The sequence below is a fragment of the Suillus plorans genome, assembly GCF_016647745.1.
Source record: "Suillus plorans strain S12 chromosome Unknown HD556scaffold_71, whole genome shotgun sequence".
NCBI lineage: Eukaryota > Fungi > Basidiomycota > Agaricomycetes > Boletales > Suillaceae > Suillus > Suillus plorans.
Genome location: NW_024537455.1, coordinates 71073 through 90761, shown reverse-complemented (window position 1 = coordinate 90761; position 19689 = coordinate 71073). Strand labels below are relative to the sequence as shown.

Sequence of the window (19689 nt, the reverse complement as noted above, 5' to 3'; positions counted from 1 at the left end):
AGTTCCAAACGTTTATCCAAACTTGAGCTTGAGTTTAATTCCCCAACTTAAATTGACATACATACAATGGTCGACGATAGCTATATCGAAGAGAAAACATTGGCGCCCGAAACGAGAATAGCAAAGGAGAAAAAATACAGTGCAATCGCGGTCCATGCACAAAACAAGACAAGAACACTTGGAGATAACCCAAAAAACATAACGTTCAACGACAGTTTCCAAGCTTCCCAAGGGACAGTGCATATGCGAGTTAATTCTACAGTTTACACCCAGTTTGGTCAAGGGGAGTGATGATGAGGGGTGATCAATGAATGATGCTCAGGGTATAACGTCCCCGCTGGTTTCATCCACCCTCATTCTCTTTTGAATATGCGAAGGCTCCATGTCGTCCATCTTTCTCTTCAGATCGACATCCATGGGCTCTCCTTGGTTGTCCTCAGAGGACTTCCCGGCAGAATAACGAGAGTCGCCGACAACCGTTGAAGAAGGAGGGGAGTGGGAGGGAGGTGACTGCACGGAAGAAAGGTGTGCTTGAGGGGGATTTGCCTTGGAGGTAGAGGCACGTCGAGTCCCCTTTTTATTCACGCCGTTGGTGCTGGAATCGTGATTGTAGTTACATGGGAGGGACCTTCGCGCACAGCTGGAACAGGCTGGATGCGCTCCGTCGCACTTCGTCTTCCTCGCTACATAGGATGCTTGAATCAGTCCATAATAACACGATGCTCAACGAACCAACCTCTACAGAAGTTGCATGCTACCACTTTCGGACCAGTGCTAGCGGCGGGACGATTGCTCCTCCCAGGAACAGTGGATGCACGTTTTCGCTGAGCAGCCTGTTGCTCTGATGCTGGTCTAATAGGCGGGAGCGGGGGAGCACTCATCGCAGCTGCAGGGGAGTTCTCGGGTAGCGACAGAGTTGCAATATGGGGTAACTCATTGTCTTTGAACAATGTCCGTCCGTCGGAGACTCCCGAACTTCCTGTAGTTATGCCAGACTTAGGCCTGGGGGGCATGCTATGAAGACCTTCGCGGGGCTCTGATGGGCCAGCGATGGCCGAGAAGCCATCTAGTATTGGCCGCTTATCAACGACGTTGGAGCTCCTGCGAGATAGTGGCTGGGAAACGATCTCGGGAGATACCGAAGGATCGTTGTCTTCGGATCGGTCTTCGCCACTCATCTCAGACTCACTATCCTCCTTAGGTGGACGGTTGAGAGGGCGCCGTTTGCTATTTTGTGGCATATAATCGCAAAGGTTGGACCGCTTGACACATTGGCTACAAGCAGGGCGTCCCCCGTCACATTTGAGTTTTCGGGCTAGAGAGCGTCCTGAGTATTGAATCCGCAAGGGAGGGCGGAGTCTACATACATCGACAAAAATTGCATGCCACTGTAATCTTCTTAGTCCTCTGCTTGGAAGATCCTATTGTTCAGAATAAGCACAAATTATCTGAGTCAGGAGCCCATGCATAGACTTACTCCCAGACGCTGTCTTGCCTTGAAGCTGTGAAGAAGTACCTTCTGTCATCGGACGGGAAAGTGGTGGCCCACGCAAATCCGCCCCAGGAGGAATGTCGCGGGTCATGGGAAGAGGGGGATGTCGAACAGAGCCATGGCCAGGCTGAGTCTCAATAGTCAAAACAGGCCGAGGAGCATGCGTAAGAGGTACAGAAGTACGCGGGACTGCTTGTTGTATGGCATGGGGGTGAAGCTGGTGGTTAGCAGAATGGTGCTGAAGCAAGTATTCGTTTCTAAACTTTTCAAAAAGATATTCTCGAGTGTATTTCTGCAACGTCTAGGCCGAGGTTAATTTTAATGGGACATCAAAAGTCGGGCACCTGAAATGCCTACCTCCATGTGATGAAATATAGCAGTGCGCAGCGGCATGAAGTCACTATGAACAGGATCTAGAACGTCCATAGATCCCCACCGATAGCTTCTGATAAATTTGCCACGCGTCAGTTTAGAAGCGGTGTGACGAAGAACCAAAGGAGCATATTGCTGTACAAGCTCGTGACGTGATAGGGGCACTCTCGCTACGCCATCACTATGCGAGTAGATATCGGGTGAGATAAGAGCATATGGGAGTTTGAGAGACGCCACTGCTGGAGAATTCGGAGGCGAAGGGTGTCCATGCGGCGAAGACTTATTTGCATGCCCACTGTAACCATTCACCATTTCACCCTTTACAGGGTGCGCAGATTCAGCCGCATCTTTACGGTGCTGGTACTGCGCATGAGAGTCCATATCGAAGATTCCGAAGCCAATGCCGGCTTCCGCGAGATCTCGGCGGACAGCCATTTTGACGGCCGCAAGGCGGTCGTTGGTAAGCGTGTCTGCACGAGCAATTACAGGGAGCACATTGACTCTAGCAGAAAGCCGCCTGATGGTGTTAATTTCGCTAAGAGGAAGGGAAGGGCGGCATAGGAGCGGATTGTTGGTGACAGGGGGCTCGAGGATGACGGGCTCCGGCTCTGTGACAGAGAAGCTACTGCCCCGAGTACGAGTGACCAGGGGAGCAGGAGGTCCTGGCACAGAAGGCGGAACAATCACGTCGGGATCCAAGAAGTATATACACCTGGTCCGTGGGTCAGTTCACAGTGACGCGGTGACTAAGCGCCCATGTCAGCAACGCACAAATGGATGTTGTTGTCACCCGCTGGGGATCTCCACTCCTGCACCGAAAAATGGGGTTCAATATAATGTAGGAAAGGAATCTGGGTAAAACGTACATCCTCGATGCCATCAGCGAATCTGGATTCGACATGCCTGAGTATCTCATGAATAGCCCGCTCGGTGGAAGCTTCGTCCTCGAAGGTCAAAGAAGGTGTATCCACGAGCGTGAGAGTAAGGACCTGAGGTGTACTATTTTGGTCAATATCATGGTCGATATTGATGGATGCGGTGCGTATGTGGGATGTATGACCGCTGGAACCCTGTACAAACTTTGCGACGGAGGCGAGCTGGTCCTTGGTGGCAGCTGAGGATATTTCACTGGTGTCCAAGAGAAGACGTAGAAATGAAGTCTTGCCGGTACGCTGACCAGCGACCATAACTGTATAGCCACTGAAGTCGTTTAAGCCATTGGAGTGAGGATCATGGCCGTTGCCAACTGTTCCGGGGACAAGACCATTAGAAGAATACGAATGAGTGGCCCCTGGGACGGACTGAACGGAAGGAGGGATTGGGATACGGTCGTCGTCGTCGTTCGTGATGCGTTGTTCGCCATTGTCGACGACGAGCGGCATCGTGAGTATGACGGACGAATCGAATGTCCGTTCGGGGGAGACAGAGCGAGGGTTTGCCCGCGAGGTGAGGCAAGCGCGGGGATGATAAACACCGAAATTCCAGAAAAGAGGGAAGCTAACGGAGCCGAGCCTGAAATCTACATGCACCGAACCAATCGGGTTCATTACAGCCAAGTTTATTCCTCCGACTTGAATTGAATCCTTGTAAATTTGAATCATTTATTTCCGTTTTTGTTGAAATATTCAATTATTATTTCAGGTTCAAGGATCTGAACAAGCAAACGAGTATATCATAGAAATAAATCAACATAACATAATCTGCAGCTGAGAAAATTAAACTAGATTATCTCAGCATCAGGATTGAAACAAGGAAATAGGGTACGGCGGATATGGCTCAGCCACGGAAAAGAGGGTGATTCCGAAACAACATTCGCATCTAGACTTCATTTCTCGTCAACAGAACGTGAGAGAGCCCATTCAAAAAAGACGCTCACCAAGAAAAGAGCGTAGCAACGATATGTAAAGTAGGTATCCGATCTCTAGAATACGTAATAAGCAGTGCGCCGCCGGGACATAACGCCGTGGACAGTTGTGGGTGCCGATCCTCTAGACTCTCCGCCTGCGTCGGTCGCTCGCCTGGCTTTTAATTCGTCTCCTCATCGTCTGTATCACCACCCTTCCGCGACCCAGGAGGTAATGGATATCCTGACTCCGCTGACCGTCTGTCTTCTTCCTCTCGTCCCCAGAGTGGCCGCAGGCTCTCCACTGGTCCTTGATCGATCACACCGCTCGTAAAGTGATAGTGTGGGATTAGTTCCGATTCTTCGCCATGCATGTTCGAAGCACTTGGACGATCAGTGTAGGGCAGTGGCGCATAAACGGCCTCTAGCCCAGGCAACTGAGGGTGACCGTGATTCGGTAACATCATCGGTGGCTCAAATACATGCCGATCTGGGAGTGCTGCAGCTGAAGGCTGTTCTGATCCTTTCTTATCAACTTCACTTGTGGCCGCTTGAAAACTTTTCCTCCCCTTTCGACCTTTCCCTTCTGATTTCTTGGTCCGCGAGCCTTTCGGTGCCTTTCCAGGGCCACGACGTCTGGGATGGTCCTTATATACACATTTCAAGGTTCGGGTGGAACAATTAGCGCAGGAAGGTTTGGTCCCATCACATCGAAGTTTCCGCCCTGTAAAGTTAGGGGGCCAATCGGAGGTGAAGTTCTTGAGCAATCCCCGCAAAGGTATTCACTCACCTCGGCAAAAATCACACGCAACGTAGATTTTGCGCACAACTTTGGTCTTCCTTTCATCCTGACTGTCTGATCGCTTTCTCTTGCCTCGCCTATACGTCGGCCTCTCGTTACCGGACTCTGTGTCCTCCACTGATGCTTCTGGAGGCAAAATTTCCCGTGTTTGATCAAGCAGACCGTGTGAGAATGATTGTGGTCCTCTGTCAGAGTACTCTTCCCTGAGTGGCCGCATGAAAGTTCTAATTGGAGGGAGAGAATACGAGGACGCCCTCTGAATCGGGCGATCATCCAACGACGTTCCTGGTGCATATCGATTGCTAGAGGACCCAGAGCGACTGCGTTCCTCCCATCGTTGAGAAGGAAGTGATTGATGTCGGATGATAGTTGACTCAAGGTGATGCGAAGGCGGTTGTAGGTGACTAGAATCATCATATGCTTCAAGGAAAAATCAGAATTTACAGTATTTTTTTCAAACATCATCAAGGACTCACAGTGAGGTCCACTGTACAGGTAGGGGCTGTTTTCACGACTGCTAGTCACGTCCCTTGGAAAGAAGGACGGAATGGGCACTGGTCTTGGCTGTGAAGTCAAATACCTGCCCAAATAGATCTCTTGTACATGATCGAGGGACGTGACCTCGCGTGTCTGCTCACTGTCGTCGCTGTCGTCTCCTTTTAGATTCTCTTCTGGCGTGCGACTGCTACCTCCGGGCCTTCCAACCGTGTGGGACGACAACGAGAGACCTGCCCTGCTTTGAAATGTGCTCGATGACGCATGATTTTGACTTGGAGGGAGAGGGGGGTACGCATAGGGAGGATGAAGGTAGAAGGGTGTCTCGCTGCCTGGAATTCGATTACTCTGAGCTGAAAATGCCCTATAAGGGTGCGCGAAGCCAGTGGCCAAAGCTCCCCTCCGGCCAGCCAAGGTGTTTTGAACGCGTTGGGAAGCATATCCATTCTCTTCTACATCTGGTGGTACTAAGCTATCGTGTGATGACTCCCCTCGTGAACCATGGCTGTTTGGAAAGGTCGCAGGAGTCAGCGATGATATAGACTGGGAAATGAAGCGGGAAGCCTGTCGCTGGACAGGTTGTCTGTCTTGGGCACTCCAGGACGCCTCATCGGCAAGCACATATGGATCGTTGGGACGTATTATGTGTGCGTGTAATGTTTGTGGGAGCGAACTTGATAACTTATCGTCATCTCTGTCATCCATACCTCTCTCCTCGCAATCTAAGCAGAATGTGAACTTGCGAGGGAAGCGTTGGTGCAATGGTATTGCAGGGGTTGCTTCTTTCAGCAGCGCTCGGATTGTTGAGAAATGAGGATGTTACTGAGAGCCATTAGCGAGATATGCTCTGATGGCGAAAGCGTCGAGCACGCGAAGGGAAGACGAGCACAGAAACGAAAAAAAAATCCGTTGGAATAAGTTTACATCCGCTATGGCATGGCTCAGATTTTTTGAGGCGGAATGGCGGAACAACTGGATCCACATCCAGATAATGGAGATACTCCAAAAAACCCCGTACCAGAGTCTAAATTCATGGAAAATTTTGTTCTCCCCCCCTTTGGATACTCGTGATATACTTTGGTGTCAGAAGGTGTCAGATCGCCAACACACCGCCAAGGAATCTTCAATCAATCAATGGGCCCGTACGCCGCGTCCAACTCCGGAGTCAAACATACAAGTTTGACTGACCATTATTGTCGGGAGCTTACAATTGACCCTAACTCTATGATTTTTCAGTATCGAGGGGATGACAAAAGTGAAACATGATCGGCGAGGAGGATGAGCCTTTCCATATTTGTACAAAACGGACCTGCTTACCGGTAGGCCACAAAGTCTAATATCACGATTAGTACTATGTCTTCCAGGTGGTCCTATGCACTACTTGCACTCACACAAAATTACACGGTCGTGAACCGTATAATCATGATCAGTTCACGCGAATTGCGCTGACTCGGACTCACCAACTCAGAATTCAAATACTCCGTGGAGACGGTCGAAAAAAAAATTATGACAAGCGCATGCTTGGTTTCTCCATGGAACTTATGGCTCAGGACCTAGTAAAAAAAAACATCCGAGACATAGCAGTACTGCATGCACGTCTCGATTGGAATCATCGCTCTTGCTGCTGAAAAGTGCGGCATGTTAACATAGTTACGGCACAGTCCATCTCCGTAAGCTGCCAAATCGGGGGGTCGATATATTTTTTTGTTTCGACTTTGTCCGAGTCGAGTTGTCGAGCAGATCGGAACGATGCATTCGAGACTCTCGGTTAGCAGGGGCCTTGCGAGGCAAACAAGATCACTGTGGTCGTCTCCTGCAAGATGCGAGGACAAGCCCATCATGAACCGCTATAGCAGGACTGTCACGCAACCTAAAGACCAAGGTGCAAGCCAAGTGAGTCATTTGAGCCGAGCGAGGAATGTTGGAGAAACTTATATCCGTAGGCCATGCTGTACGCTACTGAAGGTATCAAAGATCAGGAGGACTTTCAAAAGGCCATGGTTGGTGTCGCTAGTGTATGGTGAGTGTTGAGCCAATCAAATTCTTCCGCGGCCATTCCATTGACTATGATTGGTCAAGGTATGAGGGCAACCCGTAAGGAAGAACGTATGCAATAACTGTATCTTTGCCTGAGGTGCTTTCAGATGCAACCGACACTTGCTCGGCTTGGGGCAGGAAATCAAGGGTTCCTTGGTCGAGTCTGGCCTAATTGGCTACCAGTTCGGCACAGTTGGTGTTAGCGATGGGATTAGCATGGGCACTGCGGGAATGTCATACTCTCTGCAGTCGCGCGACCTTATTGCAGATCAAGTAGAGACAGCCGCTGGCGGACACTGGTTGGATGGAATGGTTGTGGTACCGGGATGTGACAAGAATATGCCGGGTGTGCTGATGGCTCGTGAGTGAGGTACTTGTTTAGATCCACCACGCGCACTGACATGTTACCATACTCGTATAGTCGGACGAATCAACCGTCCGGGTCTCATGGTATATGGAGGCACAATTCGCGCGGGTTCATGTGCGGGTCAACCTCAGCTAGATCTTGTTTCTGCATTCGAGGCGTACGGAAAATACCTACAAAATGGCAAAACGTCAGAAGCAGAAGCCGTCAGGTATGAGACAGTGCGACATTCATGCCCCGGCCCAGGTGCTTGTGGAGGCGTTAGTACTACTGTACCCAATCCAGCGATAGTTTATTCACATATTGGCAGATGTACACGGCGAACACTATGGCCAGTGCAGCTGAGGCCCTTGGAATGACTCTTCCTGGTTCTTCGTCGTATCCAGCCGAATCTCAAGAAAAACACGATGAATGCAAGACTATTGGTCCCGCCATGCGAAATCTCATCGAGAAAAACATTCTTCCCCGCGACATCATGACGCGCTCGGCATTCGAGAATGCTATGGTCTGCCATGCTTTTTTTCAATTTCTACAGCCACTCATACTGAGTTTCAGGTTCTCATCATGATCCTAGGAGGTTCGACGAATGCCGTCCTGCACCTTATTGCTATGGCACACGCCGTAGGCATCAAGCTTACCATTGATGATTTCGCACGAGTGTCTGAGTCAACACCCTTCCTCGCCGACATCAAACCAAGCGGCAAGTATGTCATGGAGGACATCTACAAAATCGGGGGCATACCCAGTCAGTGATTCAACTACCATGATGATTTTCTCGTTCACAATTTTTTTTTCAACTACAGAGATACTTTATTTCTTGATGAAAAATAATTTCATTGACGGCAACAACATGACGGTCACTGGCGCTACTCTAGGCGAGAACCTAGAGCGTTGGGTACATAAACACGGGGAACTCTCTGCTAGTCAGGACGTAATCCGCCCCCTCGATAAGCCCATTAAAGCTACTGGACACATCAGGTTCGTCATTACCGTCTCTCAATAGCTCCTTTTCTCAAATGACCCTAGAATTTTGCGTGGTAATTTGGCCCCTGGAGGTGCTGTTGCCAAGATTACCGGTAAGGAAGGTCTTGGGTTTACCGGAAAAGCTCGCACCTTCGACTCAGAAGAGGCCTTTGTCTCCGCCGTTGAGTCTGGCTCAATCAAAAAGGGCGAGAAAACAGTCGTCGTCATGCGCTACCTCGGCCCTAAGGGTGGCCCTGGTGAGTGAATAGTATGATTGACCCGAGCGGTAATATTGATACTCGGACTATGCAGGTATGCGTGAGATGCTGAAACCCACCAGCTTGATTATGGGTGCTGGTCTAGGTCAGGACGTCGCGTGCCTCACAGACGGGCGATTTAGCGGAGGGTTTGTACTATTTCCATTCACGATGATTTGTATACTGATGGGATATCTATTAGATCTCATGGATTTTGCATAGGTCACGTCGTCCCTGAGGCACAGGTCGGTGGACCTATTGCGCTTGTGGAGGATGGTGACACCATTTCTGTCGACGCTGTGGCAAACACCATGGAATTGCATATTTCCTCTGAGGAGATGGAACGCCGCCGGAAAGCCTGGGTTGCCCCACCAATCAAGGTTACCCAAGGAACACTCCACAAGTATGTTAAAATGGTCGAAGACGCTAGCCACGGGTGCATCACGGATGGTTAAGAACAGTTATATTCTATACCTAGCATTCAATGAAAATAAAATAAATCTATCGAAGATGAAAGGATATATCCAAGGGGCCTTTAGTGTCATCGTGAGCTTTTTGTTTTGCGCTTCTTCTCTGCCTTGGGCATTTTAGTTTTCCGTTTCTCACGTGCTTCGGTTTTGACGGCTTTCTTGCGTTCCTGAGTGAAAATCAGCAATGTTTAATTTCTGATAGAGCGAAATGCTTGCCTTCTTGGCCTCCCGATCTTCGTGCCTGTGGCCCCTAGGTTTACGAGGGTCGAAACCATTCTTCTCACCCCCTTCAGCTACCTCAGGCTCTTCACTCCCTTCTTCATCGCTGTCGCTCGTGTAATCTTCGTCAACGAGGTCCACATCCTCCTCGCCCTTGAAGCGTACATGTGGCCTGATTTCACCTTCCGGACTCACACCAGAGGTAGGATGCGTCAAACCTATAGTTTCTGCGTAGATCAGAGTTTTCCCGTCACCCTTCGTCAAAAGCTCCACGTCCCGTTCAGCGTCGTATACCTCGTTCAGCGTACGGGGGATGTATGATTGACGGAAAATATTGTCTTCATGAGTAGCTGATGTGTTCGATGAGGAAGTGATATTGTTATTGCTTCCATCCATAGATGAAGGGCTTTGTTGTTCTTCATCGACTTCTGTCAGCCAGTGTTTCAAAGCAGATCCCTCGTCCTGCCCCTCCTCGACTACGTGCACTCTCGTGATGAAATCAAAGCATCGCCTCAAACCCAGGCACTTTACTCCAAACCTCTCGAAAAAGTCCTCGATGTTCTTGATATCACTCCTCAGGAAGTCGAACGCGCTAGGGTGATCGTGTTCTACGGATTGCGAGACGTCGATAATGCAAAGATGTCCACCGTGAAAGAGAATGTTGTATTCGGAAAGATCGGCGTGAACAAGTTTGCAAATGTGATACATCTTCCGAACATTGAGAATGAGTTCTTCATACAATGCTGGGTATAATTCGGAGGGGATATCGGCGTCCTTTAAGCGAGGGGATGCCCTGGCGTCCAAACGACGGATGAGCGATGAAAGAGACTTCAGCGTGAAAATATTACCAGCCCTCCTCATCACCAAGAAAACCCATTACCAGGATATTTTCCCGAACCTCGATGGGTTCGGGGCACGGTATCCCGGCAGATACAAGTCTTTTGAGATTGCGCATTTCCTTCTCTGCCCACAGACGCACCATCTTGCGTGGATTGCGTCTACTATAGCCACGTCTGAAGCGGTACTCGCCTGTCACATAACGATCGCGATCCTTGAACACAAGGATTGATGTCTTGTATATTTTGAGGGCAATATGCGTGGAGGTGGGGGTGAGAGCATGATATACATTCGCCTAAACATTCTCAAGCTTGTAGGCAAACATGTAAAGATGAGCCCAGATGAGCTCACCTCCTTTCCTGTACTGACACATCCATTTACCTCCTGGATGAGTTCTCGTCCGATCATCTTGAAAAGGATTATCCGAGTGCGGGGGTCAAGTACTTGCTCAGATGTGGCACGATCTGACTTGTCCTTCGCGTTCGCATATGAACTAGGACCTTTTCTATTCACACTAGCCCCCATGACGTACGGTTGATCAATTTTAGCAATGCGAGACGAGTACTTGGAGAGAACAGCCAGTTGATCGACAATTTTGTCTTTTGCATGTGTAGGAACCGCACTGCGTGGCTTATTTACCGCAGGAAGAGGTGCAACGACAGCTGCGTGATTAATGGAAGATGCGATTCCCTGTGCGTTGCCAGTGCGTACAGCGACATGCTGCCGAAGCCGGTTATATTGTTTGGTAAAATCTAGGATGATCAAACATTGGTGGTCGTATGGGTGAATACAACTCACCCCGCTCTGCGACCTCCCAATCTTCATCATCTGCTCTGACATCTTCAAAGTCATCTTCGTTTGGCTCATCTCCGTCATTATCTTCCGAACTTTCGTCAGACCATAGGAGATGGTGTTCGTCGTCAATGAAGTATCCGCCTATGCGTGGATCTCGCTGGTCGTCCACGGCTAGGACGGCGGTCTCAGAAGGAGCATCGTCAAACTGCCCCTCCACGATGGCGGACTGGTTCGAAGCAGACATGCCGTGGTTTGAAGCAATCGATAATTCACTACTTCAATAAAGTTCCAGGACCCTGTAAAGGGTTCTGGTCTGCGTCCGAGAGATGTGAAGAACCGATCATCCCGGACCTTTTAACATGTTTATTGATGTTTGGTTGTTTCGCCGTTTCTTTGCCTCCTGTTTTTCTTTCGCTCTCTGCACCTTACGATATCATGGCTACCGCTTCTTCATCGTCGTTTCCCTGTCCTGATTCATTTGCTCGTCCTGTTGCGTTGGTTGCATCTGATCAAGAGCTGTCCGGTGAGGGACATACAGTTGTGTCGTCGTGCGTCTTACGCAAGTATTTCGGGTATTACGGGATTTCTCGGGATCGTTTGCCTGTAGGCCGTCAATTCCCGGCTGGAGATTTGTTGCCAGTCTCTGCCCCTAGTTTATGTCATATTATCGAGCATTTCTCTGTCTTCACTCGTGCGCAGTATGCTGAAATTGCTCACGCACACTCGATCCGGGTTATCTCAGTCGATCGTAAGGATTACATCCGTGATCTATTACGCGTGCATGATTGTACTGATCGGTGTGCACCTTATTTAATTGTATTCCAGCATTTGCGTGTTGCGAGGCGCGATACCTCTCATCTTGTTCTGCCTGTTCCTTTCGCATACGATCACTTTGCACGGCGCACTGCAGTCCAACGTGCGACGCGCCATCAGCACAAGCATCCCTCAGTCGAGCAAGCCATTGGTGACGCGCACACCGCTGATGAATCGACTGATGAATGCCCTGACGATGATCCTGAGTTTCCCACTGTGTGCGGATTTAGCGAAAAAACAGACATCATCAAGGAATGGCAACGCGAGATGAGTCAGGAAGCCCAGCGACGTGGAGCTTGCGCTGTCTGTGCTCACAACGTTTGTGTTAAGCAGCTGAAAATGGTCAGCTCGTTTAAGGTGCCATTTCATCTGTTGCGTAATGATTGCTTGCCTGAGCATACATTGCCGCAAAGTTATGATTTTGAGCTGTACGGCAGAGCTATTTTGTATCCGAAAGGCTTGTCCAATTGCTGGTCGCTCGCAGATCTGTGGATTTGTCGTCAATGTCACGCCGTTTTGATGGGTAAACGCCCACGTCAACCGGTGAACTCGCTTGCTAATTTCCACTATTATGGACATGAGAGATTGCCTTCTAGTGTTGGAGATGCGTTCGCGAAGGCGTCTGCGTATGATGTGATGCTTGTTTCCCGTGCGCGTGCATCGCAAATCATCCATTTTTATGCCTATAAGCCATCTGGGCATTGGGGTCCTGAAGAGAGTTCTCAGCGGTATAACCAAGGTAATGTTGCGATCAGGCCGCAGGACTCTGCTGAACTCCGCAATTTGCTGCCGCCTACTCAGGATGAATTGCGTGATGCCATGTGTGTTATTTTTGCTGGGCATCAAGAGAAACCTTCACGTCAAACAGTGAAACAGATGCGACCGATTCTGATCACGAAATCCATAGTGAAAACATTAATTGAGTTTCTGATTTCCAATAATCCCTGGTATCAGCAGTCTGGCGTTTCGTATAGCCAGGCAAATATGGATAGCCTTTTTCAAGAAGATGAGGGTGACGTAGATACAAGTATTCCACAGGCATTGCAAATATGCCATTTGTCCAGAGATGAAGAGCTCGATCAATTCAGTCCTTTAGAATCTCGGGATGTTGGCATCACCGACGATGTAGATTCGAGCGATATTACTATGGAGGCGGTTGGTTTTACCAAAGGGGATCATTCGGCAACAAGTCGCGAAAAAATGAAATTGCATGCTTTGGCACATGTGCTGGATCGCAACAAATTTATATTGTCGAAGGCAGGCTCGAGCTTTGTCTCCGACAGCGATCCAGGCTTGATGTCATTCTTATTTCCACATTTGGATCCTTGGGATATCGGTGGGTTTAATCATTGCGGTCGAACACCTCAGCAACATATCACAATGGAAGCCCAAGTCAAAAATTTGTTGCGTCAGGACAATTCACCTTTCATCAGAGATCCCAACTTTGCGTTTGTTTGCTGGAACATGATTCAAAAAAGAGAGGTTAGCACAAACACCACATTCCGAATCAGCGCGTCGTTGCAACACAATTTGGCACAAGACCTGAAAGACGTAGGACCCTCTCTTACAAGTTTGGCCGAGAAGTGGACACGTTCCACAAATGCAAAACCTTCTACGACTCAGGAAAAGAAAGCTGCGAAACTTTTGCGGCGCTTGCATTCGTCAGCAAGGTCATTGAAGGGTAGCGCAGGATACAAGTTGTGCCGTCGAAATGAAATACGCTCGCTGATGAAAAAATTTAGTACACCAGCTTTGTTTGTGACGGTTAATCCACATGATCTCACCAGTAGCTTGATCCCCATCATTGTAGGAATGGACCTTGAGGAATGGTCTTCGATGACATCTTTTTTGAGGGCCAAATTAGTGGCGAGTCGCCCGGACGTAGCGGCGATAGCATTTGATTTGCAAATTCAAGCTTTTGTCGATATCATACTGCGGTATAAGCATGGACCTGGTGTTTTTGGACATTGTAAGGCATATTATGGCATGGTTGAAGCACAAGGAAGGGGTACTCTCCATTGTCATTTTCTCATCTGGGTGAAAGGAAATCCCAGTCCCCAGGGTTTGCGTGATCGCATGGCAACTGAGAATGGGTTTTCAGGCAAAATGTTTGAGTGGTTGGAGAGTATTATAAGTTGTGAGTTACCTTATGACACGGGTCCGGTGCCAGAAATGTCCGCAGAACAAGCTCAGAAGCCTCTGCGTGATGCGCAGGAGATGGATCCGCGACTCGAAACACCACCGCAAGCAGCAGAGATGGATGAAGTTTCCTTTAAGCATGAATTCACGGAGTTTTTGAGTCGCTTAGCTGTCGAATGCAATTGGCACATCCATAATAATACGTGTTTCAAGCATTTGAAAAATGGAGAGCAAAGAGATGATACGACCTGCCGAATGCGTCTGGATGGATCAACACAAGATGTGACGACAATCGATCCGGAGACCGGCTCCATTGAATTGAGGCGTTGGAGAGGACGTGTCAATAATTTTACTGATTTGATATTGTTTTTGATGCAATGCAACACAGACACTCAATTCATTGGATCTGGGGAGGCTGCGAAAGCTACTGTGTTCTATACCACTGAGTACGTTACAAAGAGTGACTTGCCATTGCATATTGGCTTGCAGGCATTGGATTACGCTACGAAGATGTACGAAGCAAATGCAGAAGCACAACCCAGCATGGCAGTCGATAAAGGCGAGCGAAATCTAATTACCAAAACCGTCAATGCAATTATGGGCAAGCAAGAAATGTCGCACCAGCAAGTCATGAGTTATTTAGTGGGTGGTGGTGATTACTATGCCAGTCATACGTTCCATGTCTTCAAGTGGTTTGAATTTGTCAATGCGATGCAAAAATTGGAAGATCAAACCTTACTAATTGAGGAAGGAGGCGAATCTTCCGCAGAAGACGAATCAGGCCAGACAGAGTTTGACGACCAAGTCACGGTGAGTATATCTGCAGGCAAACTCGAAATCTCGAGTGATTTGCAAGATTATTCTTTGAGACCGTCAGACATCCATTTTGACCCCTTGTGTTTGTGGGAGTTTATAGAGAGCACTGTGAAGGAGAAAGGAGAAATGGGTGTTCCTAATGACAATGTAATTGATGATGATTCGGTTGGCGACGTTGGTGATGTCGGTTCGAAAAAGAAGGGGCGGAAGATGCTCCCTAGAGCCAAGTTTGAACCTGGTCACACGCAAGTCAGTACACATATCCTCCGTCTTCGTAGCAAGCTTGTTGTTCCTGTGTTGTTGGGAGATTCAATACCGCGCCCAGATCAATCCGATGAAGAATACGAATTGCATGGTCGAGCAATGATGATGTTGTTCAAACCATGGCGAAATCTGAAGGGCCTGAAGGGAGACAATGATAATTGGGCAACCGCATTTGAGAAAGAAACTTTTCCGCCAAATCTGTCCGTGATCATCCAGAATATGAACGTTGAGAATGAATGCAAGGATGCTCGAGACGCCCACGCTGCGGTAGCACGAGGCCAACATGGCAGACCACACGAGTATGGCACTCATCAGGATGATGTGACGCAAGTGGACATGGATGCATTTGATGAGGCATTGTTTGCCGACACAACGTTAGATGAAGAAGAGACCAGTGTCCATGAAGATGAAATGATACCGAGTGTGACAGATCCAAATGTGCGCGATGTCCAACACTGTTTGAGAGCAGCGATGGATGGTGGATTATTTGCGACAGCCGGAGAGTCTCAATCAGCAAAAGCGACCTCTAAAGATGCAGACACTTACCTTGTGAGTAACAACAAACAAGGAAGGTTGCCTGAGTTCGCCACGCTCATGAAAGAAGCAAGAAAGCGCAAAAGACCAGTCGACGTTGGTAGTTCCGATGCTGAAGTCAAACGCGCTCGCTTGGCGCATCAGGAATCAGAGCCTGCCATGAGATTTGCACAAATGGAGGATGAAGCTGAGATTACATCAGTATACCATAAGCCAGAACTCTCAGTGAAACAAAAGGAAAATATATTACAGGAGATCATTGAGGAATTTGGCTTGACGGACAACGAGGAACAAGAAAGAAGTCTAAGAATAGTCAGCGAGCATTTCATTCGGGATGAGGTAGACCAACTTCTCATGTTTATTACTGGCATTGGGGGATCAGGTAAAAGTCATGTAATACGTGCGATTGTAGAGATGTTCCGTAGATGTGGTGCACCAGAGAGGTTGACATTGAGCGCACCGACGGGCAGTGCGGCAGTGCTCATTGATGGTTACACAATACATGCATTAACCTTCTTGCCCAAGCGTCAAGCACCAATCAAGCAACATGATCTAGAAGCTATTTGGCGAACAGTGGAATATCTTATTCTTGATGAAGCTTCTTTGATGGCGGCCGAATTGTTAAGCCAAGTATCCCAACGCATATGTGAGGCTAAGTCATGGGATGAATCCGCACGAGAGAAACCATTTGGTGGTGTCAATGTCATCTTCGCTGGCGACTTTGGGCAATTGCGACCCCCAAAATCTAATGCACTGTATAGTTATAAATTGGTTAAGTCTCTTGCGCCAGCCACAATGCAGTCGATTAAAGGACAAGGTGCATTGCATGGTGCATTTTTGTGGCGACAAGTAGACACGGTCGTCGAATTGAAACAAAATTGGAGAGCTAAGGATGACGCACCATTTGTAGACATGCTGAACAGGATACGTATCGGCAAGGCATGCAAGCTGGCGTCGAACACAGCGCAAGCTAGTGATTATGATATACTGAAGACACGGTTGCTTAGCGAATTGAAGAGATCTGCTCCCGAAGAATTTGATGCATTCAACGACGCACCTGTCGTCGTGACGAAAAAGGTCTTAAGAGACGCAATCAACGAGGCCAAAGCTCGCTCATTCGCCCAGCATTCAGATCAACAATATGAGGTATATTGTGCGAGAGATAAGATATCTGGAGTAAGCGTCACACCTCAGCAACAAAGACGGATGTGGAAAATACAGAGCTCATACACCAATGATGCGCTTGGCGAATTGCCGTTGATTCCAGGGATGCCCGTGATGATAACAGAGAATGCTGCGACCAGCTGTAAGATTGTAAATGGCAGCAAGGGGACATTGAAGTCTATTACGTATGAAGTTGACAACGGGCAGCGGTATGCGGCATGTGCATTAGTAGATATCCCAGAAAGTGCTTTGCATGTGCCAGATTTAGACCATGGTGTGGTACCTATCATGCCTGTCACGACGAGTTTTAGATTTGCCACAGGGGAAAAAACAATCAGCATTCGACGTACGCAACTTCCCATTGTGCCTGGATGGGCTTTCACAGATTTCAAGGCACAAGGAAGTTCTTTGGAACGGGTTATTGTGGATTTGACATCCGCGCGTTCTCTTCAGAGCATTTATGTGATGTTGTCACGAGCACCTAAATTGCGCAACATAGCAATTCTCAGATGGTTTTCGTCTAAGACACTCAATTCCAACTTACAAGGTGACGCACGAGAGGAGCTGAAGCGATTGAGTATTGTTGCGAGAGACACCCGGCAAAAATATTTTGCACAGCGAAATCAGACATGCCAAATGAGGGTGGTCGCTCAAGACAACCACACATGAAAAGACACGCTGACTATCACGGAGGTTGCCTAAGGTATACACAATTTCGAGGTTCACGATGCGCGGTCGCATTGAAGAGCAAGTAAGCATACAATTTGTTTGCATATTGCAAATCCAGTGCCAGACATATGGGCTCTCGTAATGGGAAATGACATTCTTGTGGTAACCGCGGACATGGTGTAGGAGACGATACGAAAGAGTGATATACCTTTGTTAGTTGGCTGTGCTTGCAAAACAAGGTGGACACTTGTCTAGGTTAGAGAGCACGAAGTGGTCAACGAGCGATCCAAATAGATGCAAAAAACATACTTATTGAGGGAGAAGACGCGAGCGACTAAGAAAGAAGTGATATCTGAGCACCTCAAGACACGACGTTATGAATGACTGGTAGTACGTACGGATATCTCGTAGTGGGACATTCCGCTTGTTGGCCACGACGAGTTGTCTATCCGTCCAGAGACCAAAGGTATCAACACGAAGCCAAGTACAGATATTGGAAATCGTTTATGCATGATCGTTCGCATTAATGTTGTCCGCATCCTACTCTCCTTGCAGTAGGTAGCAGCGGTGCACGCAGCGCTGCAACAGTTGTCAGCCAACACACTGCGGAACACCTGCGCGAAACTCTTTCCATTTCTGGCGAGTCCCAGCCTAGAAGGGGGGGCTTTCGTTTTCGGTCCGACTGCTGAGCCTTGCTCCAGTCGCAAAGGCAAGTTATTGTTGTGTCCCCCAGCGTTTTCATTGGACCGAAGTCCCACCTGAGAACGTCGTCGTCCACAGTACTCCGCATTGCGTGTGGACAATAACCGCCCTTGCTCCTGCTTCCATCCTGATATATTGTAGTGTACTAGAGAATACATCATGGACGGGCTTCGACTGGCTATGTCACAAAGAATGCAGCACACTGGAATGGCCAAGATATCACATGGGGAGCTCGACGCAATGACGACAAACCTACCACGTCAAGATGGCATCTACAAGGGCCTTTTCGTCATAAGTCATGGACTGATAAGTATGGAAATTGTGGCCGATATGCTCAAACGGCTTTGTAGACGTGCAACTAAATGAAGGGCAACTCACACAACAGAATCTATTCTCGGCTGGAAGAAAGTTTTTCAGACCAGAAGCGCAACTAAAAGGAGCCAGAATAGCTTAATCGAATGGTGGCGAGAGCGAAGGGGAGCCGTTTGACATGATAGTATTATACGACCAAGGGCTCCATGGAAAAGGGGCATGCCCTTACCTTGCGTTCAAGTCAATCAACAGGAGCGCAATCATCAATGTTAGCAGAGGGGACTATATGGAAGTCATGAGAGCCGTCGAATTGTAAGCAGGGCCCAATCACAACAAGTGGCCTACACTAATAAATCATCAAACGAAGTATCATAGCCAAGGTCCCACCTGAAGTCGGGGAAGGAGAAGGATCTGCGGCCAAGGACAAAGAAGAGATGGCGGCTGCCTAGAGCGCCGATCAAAAGGTAGCGACTGCTAATGTCGAGGGCAGCAATGACATTACCTTCTTGAGCGCGTTGAAGGTCTCCGGAAGAGTGTTGAGTAATGGTGATTAAGATTGAAATAGATGGTATTGGATGTAGAGAAAGATCGGTTAAATACTCTGCATAATATATGCAGGACAAAGCTGAAGGGGACGATGGCAGAGCTCGCCTAGTTATTGCTACTAGCGACGTTAATATGAGGAGATACAGCCCAGCCACTTGCAAACGCGAGACACAGTGACTGCAAATGACAATTCGGCCTGGACGTGAAGAATGATGTGCACTGCGACAGTACGTGAATGGCAAGCTCAAAGAACAGATAGCCTATCTTCCCGCACGGCTCTCAGATGCTCATTCGCGTATTCGACTCTGCACATCTTAACGACGCGCACCCCATCATAAAGCTGATATGTGTGCGTGTTGCAGAGATTCTGAACCCCGCAAGCGTGGAGTATTTCTGTCGAACGCGCTCGGAGAGGTTTCACCTTCCGTGGGAGGATTTTTCACCCGAAGGCCCGAAACGCGATGGAGATTGGGCATATCTTGAGCAGAGTTTCAATAAGGGAGAAGCGTTACGCGAGAAGAGCGGCGAGGAGTGTGTCATGGGAGACACGTTCTCGTATGCGGACATCATCGTGGCAAGTCGACTGTTCTGGTACAAGCGCGTCTTGAAGGAGGATGAGTGGGCGAGAATTAGCTCTTGGAATGGAGGGAAATGGGCAAAGGTGCTGGATAAGATTCAGCAGGAATGTCACCTGGCGTGATATGGTGACTTGAAATCTCAAAGTTATAAATACCAGAATCACATACCAAGTGCTACAGCTGCCGACAATATTATGCGACCCATC

The 19689-nt window shown here is 48.5% G+C and overlaps 10 protein-coding genes across 10 annotated transcripts; 6 read left to right on the top strand and 4 right to left on the bottom strand.

Moving 5' to 3' along the window:
• Positions 1 to 15: 15 nt before the first annotated feature.
• HD556DRAFT_1405291 (uncharacterized protein) lies at positions 16 to 3409 on the bottom strand. Its single transcript, XM_041303967.1, has 7 exons — positions 2731 to 3409; positions 2636 to 2673; positions 1850 to 2576; positions 1478 to 1793; positions 1368 to 1421; positions 737 to 1315; positions 16 to 683 (listed from the first exon to the last, which is right to left on the bottom strand). The coding sequence occupies exons 1-7, from the start codon at positions 3244 to 3246 to the stop codon at positions 319 to 321; spliced, it is 2595 nt and encodes an 864-aa protein (XP_041155395.1). The 5' UTR covers positions 3247 to 3409; the 3' UTR covers positions 16 to 318.
• Positions 3410 to 4354: 945 nt separating this feature from the next.
• HD556DRAFT_1195340 (uncharacterized protein) lies at positions 4355 to 4588 on the bottom strand (the record flags this gene model as incomplete). The annotated part of the gene is made up of 2 exons (XM_041296266.1): positions 4355 to 4431; positions 4498 to 4588. Coding segments are annotated over 2 exons (168 nt in total), but the record flags the coding sequence as incomplete, so codon positions are not given.
• A 2028-nt stretch (positions 4589 to 6616) lies between these two features.
• Positions 6617 to 9098, top strand: HD556DRAFT_1405269 (dihydroxy-acid/6-phosphogluconate dehydratase). Its single transcript, XM_041303966.1, has 11 exons — positions 6617 to 6897; positions 6948 to 7024; positions 7084 to 7098; positions 7149 to 7402; positions 7463 to 7665; positions 7716 to 7910; positions 7961 to 8150; positions 8209 to 8383; positions 8432 to 8625; positions 8681 to 8774; positions 8828 to 9098. Exons 1-11 carry the CDS (start codon positions 6754 to 6756, stop codon positions 9078 to 9080), a joined length of 1794 nt encoding a protein of 597 aa, XP_041155393.1. The 5' UTR covers positions 6617 to 6753; the 3' UTR covers positions 9081 to 9098.
• On the bottom strand, positions 9099 to 11274 carry HD556DRAFT_1405266 (RIO1-domain-containing protein). The gene is made up of 5 exons (XM_041303965.1): positions 10950 to 11274; positions 10503 to 10903; positions 10163 to 10446; positions 9312 to 10107; positions 9099 to 9262 (listed from the first exon to the last, which is right to left on the bottom strand). Exons 1-5 carry the CDS (start codon positions 11188 to 11190, stop codon positions 9167 to 9169), a joined length of 1818 nt encoding a protein of 605 aa, XP_041155392.1. The 5' UTR covers positions 11191 to 11274; the 3' UTR covers positions 9099 to 9166.
• A 988-nt stretch (positions 11275 to 12262) lies between these two features.
• Positions 12263 to 13873, top strand: HD556DRAFT_1434138 (uncharacterized protein; the record flags this gene model as incomplete). Its single annotated transcript, XM_041305296.1, has 7 exons — positions 12263 to 12282; positions 12515 to 12817; positions 12856 to 12948; positions 13193 to 13241; positions 13344 to 13565; positions 13704 to 13827; positions 13848 to 13873. 7 exons carry the CDS (start codon positions 12263 to 12265, stop codon positions 13871 to 13873), a joined length of 837 nt encoding a protein of 278 aa, XP_041155391.1.
• Positions 13874 to 14924: 1051 nt separating this feature from the next.
• On the top strand, positions 14925 to 15254 carry HD556DRAFT_1245603 (uncharacterized protein; the record flags this gene model as incomplete). The annotated part of the gene is made up of 1 exon (XM_041298544.1): positions 14925 to 15254. A coding segment is annotated over one exon (330 nt), but the record flags the coding sequence as incomplete, so codon positions are not given.
• Positions 15255 to 15686: 432 nt separating this feature from the next.
• Positions 15687 to 16037, top strand: HD556DRAFT_1245752 (uncharacterized protein; the record flags this gene model as incomplete). Its single annotated transcript, XM_041298555.1, has 1 exon — positions 15687 to 16037. A coding segment is annotated over one exon (351 nt), but the record flags the coding sequence as incomplete, so codon positions are not given.
• Positions 16038 to 16307: 270 nt separating this feature from the next.
• HD556DRAFT_1245758 (P-loop containing nucleoside triphosphate hydrolase protein) lies at positions 16308 to 17345 on the top strand (the record flags this gene model as incomplete). Its single annotated transcript, XM_041298556.1, has 1 exon — positions 16308 to 17345. The coding sequence occupies one exon, from the start codon at positions 16308 to 16310 to the stop codon at positions 17343 to 17345; it is 1038 nt and encodes a 345-aa protein (XP_041155388.1).
• Positions 17346 to 17585: 240 nt separating this feature from the next.
• On the bottom strand, positions 17586 to 18373 carry HD556DRAFT_913197 (uncharacterized protein). The gene has a single exon (XM_041312019.1). The coding sequence runs from the start codon at positions 18206 to 18208 to the stop codon at positions 17720 to 17722; it is 489 nt and encodes a 162-aa protein (XP_041155387.1). The 5' UTR covers positions 18209 to 18373; the 3' UTR covers positions 17586 to 17719.
• A 794-nt stretch (positions 18374 to 19167) lies between these two features.
• On the top strand, positions 19168 to 19605 carry HD556DRAFT_1245681 (uncharacterized protein; the record flags this gene model as incomplete). Its single annotated transcript, XM_041298547.1, has 1 exon — positions 19168 to 19605. A coding segment is annotated over one exon (438 nt), but the record flags the coding sequence as incomplete, so codon positions are not given.
• Between the last annotated feature and the right edge of the window lie 84 nt (positions 19606 to 19689).